Here is a 12,737-nt window from a genome sequence, read left to right on the forward strand (position 1 = left end):
TGAACCTTTACTCACTTTCGTTGCTCATTGTGCTCAATTTCATACAATAATAACGGCATTTCTATAGCTTCCAGTTCGTCTGCAATAAAGCAAGCAAACGCCACGTGATCTGCCATGACTGAGGTAGATGCAGCAAACTACGAGAGCCCCGAAGTGTCCGACTTTACGACTCCGTTTTCAACTCCGCCCCTGACTGCAAGCGGCTACTCTCGTTGACCACCGTCTGTAGCCGTGCTTCAAGTCGAACGCACCTTTTAATTGCGTTTGTAGCCGGCGCCACAAACACAGACCGGAAGTTAACTTCGGGCCAAGCGCGTGCGCTCGATGAAACCGTTTAACAAGTATTAAAGTTCAATAAAACGTGCATGGTCAAACAGCCCAGTAACCAATTGTCACGAGGTCTGTAAAGGGCCTACTGGGAAAGTCTGATGCTCTCGTTATCCAATCCGCGTAAGCGCTGAAGCTGATTGGCTCTTTTCTTGTCCAACGTCATTCTAATAAAAGTTCTATGTTGGAGGAGATTTAATTTACTTGAATAGTCGCAGTATATTGTGCATTCCATAGAGAATTATTCAGGTAAGGCAACTATACATGCACAAGAAAATATGCATCTATTTAAAAACAATAAAAACCTAAAATAAAAGCCACATATCAGTTATCAAAGTAGTATGCGAACCTGTTTACACATCAGCATAATTACGTCTGATTACAAAATATTGTAAAATAATTTGGCATTGAATAGTAGTGCGCGACATTAACGCATTGGTACTCAGTCAGCTGTGATAAATTTTTTTTTAAAAATGCTATCGTTTACAACGTATAATACGTGTGTTATATAATAATGTGTGCGTGTCTTTCTCTATGTGTTAAAACATACTAATATAATAAATGTTAATTTGCTACACTGTATGAATAATGCATATAGTTAAAAATAATAACATATTTTATGTGTCCACAGGACACCCTGATAAACATGCTGCAGTGTTTTGAGTTTCACCAGAGTCACATTCATAGTCTGAAGAGTCACCCTCACCGTCTATCCCAAAACAATGAGAGAAGTCAGCTGCTTTATTATTTATGCTCAGTCCAAGTTTTTTATGCATATGTTTTGAAATATGGAAGGGGCTATATGATATATTCTAAAAACTATGGCCTGTGTGTGTGTGTCTGCAGAATCAGAGTCAGAAAGTGAAGACACTCCATTATCTTGCGCACCACCACAATTCCTAAAAGCCAAGAACATGTACACCTACAGTCGCATAAACACAGGTGAAGTTTTTGTATTTAAAGAATTAAAAGAAAAAAAATCTTACATTGTATAAAATGTTGTTTATTTTCACTTACACTACTGTGTATACATTTATAAACAGTACGATTAAGTGACAAAAAGAGGGATCCACAGAGCAAAAACTCTGAGAGATTTGTCATAAATGCTGTGGAGGAGCAAGAACACAAGCATGTGTGTGACAGACAAAGCAATTTGTCAGAAGTCCAAACAGCGGAGGAGAAAGACCTGTGGCCTGTTGATGATAGTGAGCCATCACAAAGCTCTATAGACTCCAACTCCACAGTTTCCTCTTTCAATACAGGTGAAGAAATCTTGTCTTTCATTGGTGTTTGATATCAATTAAATCACATTCTGAAACTTAAAGGATACTCAGGGTTATTTTCTGTTATCAGGGAGCACTGAGGCTGAATCTACCTGTAGTTTCTGTGAAGACCAGACAGGAAGTGAAGATGGAAGCCCAGGGAGATACGCCTCCATGTTGGATACGCCTCCATCCAGGTTTATATATTGGATATTTAATTTATGTTTGTGAATAGAGAAATGACAGCTTGAGATGTACCTGTGTGCAAACTTCTAACTCATTTTTATGTTTTACTGTATCTTCAGCTCAGGAATTCTTCTGAAAGACCCCATGCTTGGAGCTTTTCCGGCTGCATGGAAAAATCGTACACTACCAAAAACACCAGTACTGCCTTTGCATCCACCTCTTCGGGAAGCAGACAGCCAGACCCTCAACCCATCTCTGCTCATATCAATATCACCTTCTCAAGGCCTGAGCTGTTCTCTCCATCCAGAAGGACGAGAGGCGCTACAAAGTAAAGATAATCCATATAGGACTACACATACTGTATATTATTTGATTCATTCTATAGTAATTATAGACTAGCAATTATACTACAATCTCAGTAAAAAGGTACAAAAGCTGTCACTGGGGCAGTACATTTTCAAAAAGTAAATCTTTGTACCTTATTTACTCTTAAAAGGTGCGTAATAGTAGTTTAAATGTACATATTAGTACATCAAGTGTACATATTTTTACCAAATTGGTACATATTAGCGCCTTTTAAAAGGGTACCACCCCACTGACAGCTTTTGTAAGTTTTTTTCTGAGCATGTATTTATTAAATAGATGCATTAGTTGTTTTATGAATAATGTGTTGTTTAAAACTTTTAGGCAGCTAGGCAAAATCTGCTTGGAGCCAAATGTGCACATTACTTACAGTGTGAAATTACAAACAAGACAGTGTTGCTGCAATGCTGACTGAACAATTTCTTTTTACCCTAACAGCATTATTCGAGGACGTGTGGGTCACACCAGAATCTACCGTCTTAAAAAGTCCCAGTTTACCAGGCAGCTTTGCAAATGAATCGGTAGGCCAAATTTTGTGATCCTTTGTTACCTGCACATACAGGGGTCCAAAACTCAAAACTGAGATTACAGTGAAAATCTGGGATTAGCCCTTAGAGACTCAGCAAAATAGACGTTTGTGTATAGCAATAAAATAATACTTTCACTAAATAAGTTTTTCTACACGGTGTCTAGTGATGGAAAAAAGCTTACATGCCCTGACATTTTGAACTTATATACATTTGAGAGAATTTTTTGCATTTTTGTAGCAAAATTACAATGCTGGGCATGAGGAGTCAAACTTTTGTATACTGTTCTCACACAATAGAGCACATTCAAAGAATGACACAAAAATTATATATATATATATATATATATATATATAAAAAGTTTTTTTTTTTTTTTACTGTTTCATCATTATGGTCTCCAATAACAATACTCTAATTAGAATATATTTAAAATATGCTTTGATAAGAATATTTGTTACAGCATTTAAATAGACAAATCTTTACTGGTTTAAATATATTATTTTACAAATACATTTGTGGTACATTTTCACAATTTACAACTTTCACTTGGTGTATTGAAAATGGTGAAATTTTACAACCATAAAAGCAAACCAGCATTTCAATTCTGCAACGTATTCCCAATTATAATCCAATGTAAATTCTGCCTAAAAAAATGGTTTCATAAAGACATTTTTAAGAGTGAATAAATAATACATCATGAATATGCTTGGGTCTTTGAGGTTTAAGCTGTTTTACATTTCAAAAATGTAAGACCAGGAAACATAATGATGTCAAATTAATTGAAGAATCTGCAATTAAGCAACTTTGTGACACTGATCATATGATTCCTTTGTACAGTCGGTCAACATTTCACTAAAAATGTTACGCTGAAAATAGCAATGACAAAATTGGAATTAGAAAAAATTAAAAAATAGAAGCATGTTCACTAGTTGAGTTTTGGACCCCTATTGTATATTAGAGTAGTGAGATACTGTTTTACAGTGAGCTCTCTTATTTATGTTATCTATCTTCTCTGTTCTTCAAATTGGCAGATTGTCATGAGTGCTGGAAGTAGCCGCAATCTGTCCTTCAAGAGTGAGGAAGAGAACATTAGCTCTGAAGATGAGACCTCAAACCAACTTGTTCCTCTGAAAAGAGCAGGAAAAGAGTGTTCACACAGGCACACTTCAAGAAGAGGACGTGTTACAGCACAGCCAAACCCTAAGAAGAAATGTGTGAACGGCTTCATTATGTTCTGCCGAATTAACAGAAAATTATATATCAGGTGTGTTATGAGTATTATTTTTCTTAGTTCAATGATAAGACAACTATTAGACCCATTTCAATATATTTGAATATATAATGACAGACTTTTGATATTATGTTGGAACAGATCATATCCTGGCATCCCGTCCACTACGGTCACCAGAGAGTTAGCCAATCTATGGCACATCTTGCCCAAGAAGGAGAGGCGTTTGTACTGGTAGGAATTCTCCAAACTTCATGCAGGCTTGTCTGTTGCAATGCAATTTCATATAAACCTCTGTCCGTTTTTAGCTTGAAAGCCTGGAGCTTCAGTTGCCAGCAGAACCGCAATGTACGTGCTCAAAAACACGAGGCAGAAATGAAGGCAGACCGCTTTGTGCCCAGTCCACTGCACATGTTACTGGCCTATAGAGACAAGTATGCAGCTGTCAAATGAAGGTCTTCACTCCTCAATTACCTGCTTGAAAGAAAAGCAAGCCAAATAGACTTGGTGTTTAAACAACTGCATTGTATAGTTCAATACAGTTTTATTAAGGTTAATAACTGTTGTGATTTAACACAATTGCATCTCAGGGATTTTAAAATAACTAATTTATTGTGTTTTAAGTATATTTTTTAATGTTCTACTGTTTTTTTATCATCATAGAGCATATTTACATTTTCAGTGTTTTAATATATACTGTTTTCAGCATTTTCCATTGTGACTTTACATTGTTAGATAAAACATTCAGACTTTTTATTACTTATTTATAACAAATGGCAATTGTTAAGCATCTATCTTCATATATATTTATATATTTATTATAATGTTTATATTAAGCTGTTTTATAGTTTTTTATAGCCTTAACCTAATTATTCAGTAAGAAGTCTTGGAGGAGCTCTAATATGTTTCCCAAGAGAATTACCAACCTCATGAAAGTTGTTCTGGTTTGTACTGTGCTGTTAATAAACCTTAAATGAGTTCAGTTTGTTTAGGTTTTCAAGCTTGCATGAAACCTGCACCAGTAAAGTTCAAAAGAACTGGAACATTGTCATTTGTAAGTTTCTTTATACATTTCTGCATAACCTGTGCCCCTAAATGTGTTTGTTCATGAAATATTTTGGATGATTTGATTAAGCTTTCAGTCACCAATGGCTTCATGTAACACATCTTTACATGTTTACATCCAGGGATGGGCAATTTTTCAAATACATGTATTTAAAACACGTATTTGAAATACAAAATACTATTCTAATCTAAAAAAATCTAATGTATTTTGTATTTAAATACATTTAATCTTAGTATTTTCAAAATACATAAAATACTTTTTGCCAATCAACCTCTTTATTAGACTGCTGATTTCCTGTATCAACTAGTTCAGACATGCCACTTTCATTCATGTGAGCTGCAGCTGTATGACGCCATCTAGAATTGGATAAACAAGTTTTCAGAATTTCAGAGTTATTGGCACGTCAGAGCGATAAAGAAACATGGATAAATGAGTAATAAGCAGCTTTCTGTGTGTGTATCCCAAGACAAAGATGGCTATAATGCTAATAATAAAGATATAAAGTTAAAAAAATAGTTCTAAGGGCATACTCACACTAGGCACAGTTGCCTTGTACTAAAGCCTTTGCTAACAGACAGATATCACAGGATTATTACAGAGGCAGCTGAGGATAATGGTGGAATTTGCAGCTTTACTCGCAAAATACAATACATGTTCATCAATAAGATGAGAGCCAGACCCATTCTAAATCTAAATGTACTCAAATTAAATTAATTGAAGAGTGTGATATCCAAGTACTGATAAAGAGTTTTGCTGTCATAATGATAACAATAGCACATACAAAAATAGTAAATTAACTGTTCCATGGTCACACTACGTGTACCGCACCCGAGCCACCTCTTCAAGTGGCCCAGGGCATGGTTAAACGAACCGCAGTAGACGTGGTACAGAGCAGTCACACTTGTGAAATGAACTTTGACTTTGGGTGTCAATCATGCTTAAGCACGGACCAGATCCCCTAGTGTGAGTACATCCTAAATCTAAGTGATAGCACACCACAACTATAACCATGACAGTACAAAAAATTATGATTAATAAAAACATTGACAGCCAATCAGAATAATTTTTTGCTTTAAAGAGCTTGAGCATTTAAAGTGACAGATGACATAACTGCATTGTATACTTAGAATATACTAATATAATTATCTTTATAATGATCATTCTTGGTGTAAAACAGGCCTTAATAGTGTTACTTCACTGGATGGCCAATTTCACATGTATTTTGTGTATTTTCAAAATACAAAATACTGTATTTGTATTTAAATACATTTTCCCACACAGTATTTTGTGTTTGTATTTAAATACATTTTTCCATGCAGTATTTTGTATTTTTATTTTAAATACATTTTGATGTATTTGTGCCCATCTCTGTTTACATCTTTACATCCATTCTGCAGATTTTTACCTCCCAAATCAGAGCAAAAAAAGTATGGCGATATCCAGACTTGTAGTCTGTGCTTGCATCCCTGCATTACTCCATCTCTCCAGGTGTCGTGTTTAAAACTTTGCTGATTTTGTTTAGTTGTGCAACTGCAGAAAAGGACTCTTCTCTCAGATGCTGGTTGCTAATGCGAAGCTTCAACACCTCTGCCAGAAGAGCCACCTTGTCTCTCTTCTCCTGAATCAGAGGGCAGAGGAACACATGATGCTTGTGAGCGTGTTTTTCCTCTATGAGAGCATGTAGTACACTCATTTATTAACTGCTAAATGAGCCTCACCTTCAGTAGATCACTACTCAGTCGCCTGAGCATCCCTTCCAGGTGAGAGAGTTGGTCAGGAAAGTCAATGAATACATCACTGCTAAAAATAACCATGCAGGGCAATTAACATTCATGTACACTCTTAAAAATAAAGGTTCCAAAAGGAGGGTTTGCCAAAACAGTGATGCCAAAGAAGAACAATTTTAGTTTCACAAAGATCCTTTCAGTGAACAGTTCTTTTGAGAAGCATTTTTTTAGTGTCAAGAACATTGTTTTTAATAATCTAAACTGTGTAACTGTGTATTACTCAAAGAATGACCATAGCAGCAGTTTCAAAATTAAGATGCTTAATCCAAAACTGCATTACATTAATAAAAATATGTCCCGCTTACTCCATATCTTCTCCACTGCAGTAGACACTGGATTGGTGGATCTTGTAGCTTCCATGGGATGGTGTGTCAGGCCTGCTTGATACAGGACTCATTTCTGACAAAAGGGTTGCCATCCTTTGTGCTGGAAATATATTGTAACCATGATGTTATTCATTTTTACTAATAAGTCGTTGAATTAAACTAATTGTAAAGCCAGCAATTTAACGTATAACAATGTATGCAGTTACAAGTGACTATACAAGTCATTAAATCATTCATTCGTTTAAAAAAAAAAAAGTTTTTATGAGCAAATCATTGAACCACTGTTGAAAATATTCTGATTCATTTAGGAATGAAACACTATAGATGTGTGCTGCTTGGAGGCACTTTATTCTGTTTTGGAACTATTTTCGCTGACTGAGTTAAAAAGAGAAATCATCTGGCAATGTGGTATCTAAAATGCACATTATTCAGTATTAAATTTATTGTATTCTGAACTGTTGCATTTAAGTAATATCTTAATTTTATATAAATATCACTTAATACATCCACTAAAAATGACCACTGCACTGGGTATGTTGCAAAAATGGCTCATTACAGTGAAGTTAGCTCTAAAAAAAAAAGCTACAGTATATTGCAGATGCCACTTATATATTTGTAATTGTGGCTTTTGTCAAAAACATTGGAGCCACAGTATATGCACGATCTTAAGTCAATGCATTTGTCCTTTGATACTTACTCTCATATTCTTGGGCTGCTTGAACTAAACTATTCCAGTCAAGGTCACAGGCCGCACTTGGCAGGGGCATGAGTTCAGGATCAGGATGTTGGTCTCTGTCCCATAGGTCAGATTCAGCCTGTTCAGGCAATGCTCCGCATTCTAGGAAAAGACAGCCAGTTAGTGCCAATGTGTACTAGAAACATCCCAAATCTCTTCAAGTCAAGGTCATACCAGTTGAAGTGCAATTGATAAAACCATTAGAATACATATAATGAAGTAATGCCTCAGATGGAATAACTCTTGCCTGTTTGACGTGTTTGCAGGTGGAGATGGATGGGTGTGAGTGGGGGGGGCTCTGGGTATGATCGGTGAGCTTGACTGAATAACGACAAACTTGCGCATGAACTTGACATTTGCAAACTGCAGCAAAGCCCCGCCTCCTTATGTTGAGGTGATGACTAAAAAGAGACAATAAACACATTACAACATGGCAACACTGCTCACATACCAATACACAGCAAACAATACCTGCTTTTTCAAATTATTGTCCTAAGCTGTTAGGTTGTTTAGGTCATACGGCTGAATGCGAGGTGAATAAATCACATACTGAATCACCCTGAGCGCTGTCCTCTGTGTCATCCATCACAATGAGTTTTTTCAATTCCTCTACCACTGTGCTCTTGCGAATGGGCCGTGGGGAACATGATGCTCGCAGTGATGCAATCACCCGAGGCTGACCAAACACATTCTTTGAGTTCACATCCACCTGACTGAAAAATATATGTTAAACCACTGCAAAACGAACTACTAGGGAAAGCAAGAGCTGATAAAATCTAAAAACTGTAACTTGAATGCAATGTAAGTCGCTTTGGATAAAAGCGTCTGCTAAATGCATAAATGTAAATGTAAATGTACTAACAAAATTGGTTTCAGATGAGTACTTTTATTGGTTTTTGACACGTTACAAAAATGCAGCTCAATTTAAAAGTAGTTTTAACTTTAAAAAGTTAAGTTTTACTACATTTTACTACCATTACTATTTGCAACACTACCACACAATACTATTAGCTAGTATTATAAAAACAGTACATTCAAAAGAATAAGAACACCCTTTAAAGATCTGCTTACCTTTTTACATGGTTGTGCTCAGTGTTTCTGACATCACTGGTTTCTCTATGTTGTGTGTACTGTGTCCTCTTTTGTTTTGGGCTGCAGTCATGTTTAGCTGGGTTGGCTTGAAGTTGACATGACCGGTCAGGGTCACCCTGAGATGGTTTAATATCAGCATCAACACTCAAGGTAAATCTCTCATGACTTGCCGTTTCCAGTTTTGGACAAAGCATTGCAGGCTGGTCTGCTCTATTCTGGCGTTCAGGAAACAGATGTAGTGTGTTAATAGAAAGATGATTCTTGGTAGAAATTTCCTCAGTGAAAATTTTCTGGCTCTGACTCCAGATAGGTTGGTCATTTCTTAGAGGTTTCCTATTGGGTTCCTGCAGACTGAACAAACTGCAGTCCTGGTTCTTGATTAGATGGTCTTCTCTTGGCTGGATTTGGCTGAAGTGCTCTTTGTCAGGTTGATTTGAGGTCAGTGAAGTTTGAGAAACCACAGCTCTCATCAAAGGAGGCTTTTCCACCACAAAAGTTTTAACTTTTTGTGGTTTGGAACACAAAGGGCTGGCAGAAATAAAACACAAAGACCATAGACACACACATATTGTAGACACATAAAAACAAAGAATAAGGTAAGCAGTCCATATGTTGCAAAAGCACATACACTAAGCATAAAGACAGACCCATTTTAAAATCATAAAAGTAATTTCATTCCATTTTGAATGTCCTTTTTTCTTTGTGATGTTGGTCATTTCCAGCAATACAGAAAATCAGACTCAGAACTCCAGTGATAAATAAAATGATAAAATTTAGGGTCAGGGAACTCTAATGCGATGTGGTGGGAATGTCCCACTTTTTACTGACTGTCCCACCCCTCCCCGTGGGATCTCATGGGTGGGAGAGGAAGGAGGGGCACAATAATAAGAACTGAATCCTGGCTGAAAAGCAATCGTGGGCCATCATGGAAATTCAACATATATTGCACATACTGTTCATTATTACATGATTTATGCATCTCACCTGCTTTCGAGAACAGCAGTTTTGGAGCGCGGAAGAGGCAACGTGAGAGCAAAGAACTCCAAGTTGTTTGTAGAAGAAGATCCTTTTAAAGACATTTTTGTGGACTGTGCAGATTCACAGTGTTTTGATCGTGGGATCTTTGGACTGTAGAAGCCCGGCTGTGTCAGCGGGTGCAGCTTACAACTGTTCCTGGGGGACTCAGCAATGTTCTTGGCATCTCTACCATTCAAGCAGAAGTCATTAGCATAGGGTGAAAAAGCACTTGATTCTCTATTTGGCTGGAGAAAATGCGCCTACGAAACAAAAAGAATGATAAATTGTCATGATTAAATGCCCCGAATTAACTGATTGTTACTTAACTTTCAAATGCAGTTTCCTTTAATTGTCAAGAGCCAAAAGCAATGGTAAGCAGTAACGAAGTCATTTCACTTCATGTACATACAAAGTAGGTTATCTTTACCACATTTTCATTTTTAGGAAGATTTAACTACATTTCTATGCACATATGACTTTTAATACAAAGCATTTCAGAAAAACATACAATTTCTTGTTTATTTTGAAATTCAAGACCTAAACTCTGCCCTGTGGCCATTTCTAATTATTTAATAGATCATGTCAATGACAGTGCTGATTGCCTAGAAAACAGTGAAACAAATGGTGAATATAAACCAGAGAAAGGGATTATTATGAGAAAGGGATGGAGTATACAAAACAAAATAAAATAAAAAAATACAATCTCACTCTTGGCAAGCTGTTATAAGACACTTTCCGCTGGTCCTGCAAACCCTCCCTCTGGCCTCTTCTTTCCTTGCCAAGCAATGAGCGAGTGGCTGTTACCATATGACATTCTCCTTCTGAAATGTATGATGAAACTGCAGAGGCAAATTACACTAAGTGAAAAGAAATACAGACTGAATGCGATCACAAAAACATGTCAACAAAAGCATGCAAAACCTGCTATCAGACCTGTCTTGTCTTTAGTTCTGGAGGGGTTTAATGTTGTGAACTCCACTTGCTCACTTGAAGGCCAGTCTAAGTTGTCTTGCATGGGTGAACTACGGTGTGAACGATCATAGAACCTAAAAAAGATGGTCATTTTCACCAGATCAAAGTGTAATGCTTATCAAATATTGTAAAAGAATACATCTCACCTCACAGGGCTAGTATGCCTGAAGTGTAGAGCTGGTGTCTGTGGAGGAGTTGTAGCGCAATCCAAGTCCCAGAACAATGCAGCCATCTTTCCTGGATTCCAGGTTTTTCCTGAATATCCTTATACATGAAACCAAGATCTATGCAGCAGCCAAGATGATAACATGAAAATTTTCCTTCCTGGTGTGTTTAAGTCATCTGAAATGTGTTTGTGGATTTGGAGGACCTAATGATGGTACAGACTGCTCCAATTCAACCGAGCTATCAGAGAAAGCAGAGAAAGAGCTGTGTGGGCTCTTCAGCAGCTGAATGGAACAGAGGATGGGATTGTGTTGTCTGGTCTGTTGGCTGTTGTTAGTACTGTGCTTGTTTGCTCCAGGCAACATGATGCTGTTTTGTGCACTGCAATAAACTGAAAATAAAAGATTAACATTCTGTATATGGTTTACAGAATATTAGCTAAAAATTCAACTGATAACATTTATCTATAAATAAATTAATGATGTCTGCTCAATCTCAACTACATGTTTTAATTGCAGCAAAAAGGCAACATACAAATACGAACAAATTCTGAAATCCAATTTCTCCAAACTGCTTGTAGGGTTGCAAGGGATCCTGGAGTCTATCCCAGCATCTTGGTTATAGGCTCTGAAATTCATAATTGAAAAAAAAAAGTCAACAATCTTGACTTTCTACTGATTTTGTAAGTTTTGATGAAACAGCTTTAAAAAATTATTTCATAAAGGAAATAAGGCCTTCATCTGTCATTAACATTTGAAATGAATGGCTGATATTTTAGAAATGGCTCTAGCCTCCACACTATTAGAAACTGGGCATGTTTCCTCAGAATGCCCTGTTGTTTGTGTGTACCAAGTTTTGTGAAGTTTGGATGTTGCTTTCACAAGATACAGGTTTTTTTAGTCATTATAGGCCAAAATATATCACTCAAAAATATATGGGTTAAACAGTTAAACCATAGGACTAATTAAAAATAATAATAATAATAATCAGATCAGTGTAGATCCTTTACGAATTAGCCTACTTTCTTTTGCAGAACACAAAAGAAGATATTTTGAAGAAATGTCTTTTTTTGTCAAAGGCCAGTGTTGTTTTGGATTCCACCCCAACCACTTTTTTCATTATCTTTATTTGCGAATTTATCTGTGAATCGTTCTCAATAAAATTCTGAATATTATGTACATAGTATTGGAAACCTTGTCTATATGGGATGCAGCACCTGTGCCACATAGTGCAAAGATGGATTTTGTTTATACTGATTTCATTTGATTTTAAACAGGCAGTGTCTATTCTGATAAAATAAATAAAGAAATGTATACATTTAAGAATTTCACATAAGTTAGGCTAAAAGATAATGCATGACCCGCATTTTGAGAAAAACACCCTGGAAATCAATTAAAAGTACAAATACAGTACCATAATGGTAAAATTAAAGCAACTGTATGTAAGCTTTTACCTTGAAATATTAATTTAAAAAATCATTCTGATGGCATTGACTTTTAATAAGGTGAATGTCTTCAGTTTCTTTCCCTCCTTTCTCCCAAACGTCTGTTTTGGAGTATGTAAATTTTGGAAAAGAGCCAACTGCAAAAAAAAAAAAAAACAATTGTGCAATGCACTTTAATTACATTAATATATTTGCGACAGTTCCACACACTTAACTGTAGGGGGCGCCGAAGGCTAAAA

The 12,737-nt window shown here is 36.3% G+C and overlaps 1 protein-coding gene across 1 annotated transcript; it reads right to left on the reverse strand.

Annotated features, from left to right (window-relative positions):
* Window positions 1-4,942: 4,942 nt before the first annotated feature.
* Window positions 4,943-9,707, reverse strand: LOC306855784 (signal-induced proliferation-associated 1-like protein 3). The gene is made up of 7 exons (XM_079394659.1): window positions 8,880-9,707; window positions 8,359-8,521; window positions 8,056-8,209; window positions 7,770-7,910; window positions 7,052-7,172; window positions 6,678-6,759; window positions 4,943-6,577 (listed from the first exon to the last, which is right to left on the reverse strand). The coding sequence occupies exons 1-7, from the start codon at window positions 9,524-9,526 to the stop codon at window positions 6,431-6,433; spliced, it is 1,455 nt and encodes a 484-aa protein (XP_079250785.1). The 5' UTR covers window positions 9,527-9,707; the 3' UTR covers window positions 4,943-6,430.
* Window positions 9,708-12,737: the final 3,030 nt, after the last annotated feature.

The sequence above is a fragment of the Barbus barbus genome, assembly GCF_936440315.1.
Source record: "Barbus barbus genome assembly, chromosome: 36".
Classification (NCBI taxonomy): domain Eukaryota; kingdom Metazoa; phylum Chordata; class Actinopteri; order Cypriniformes; family Cyprinidae; genus Barbus; species Barbus barbus.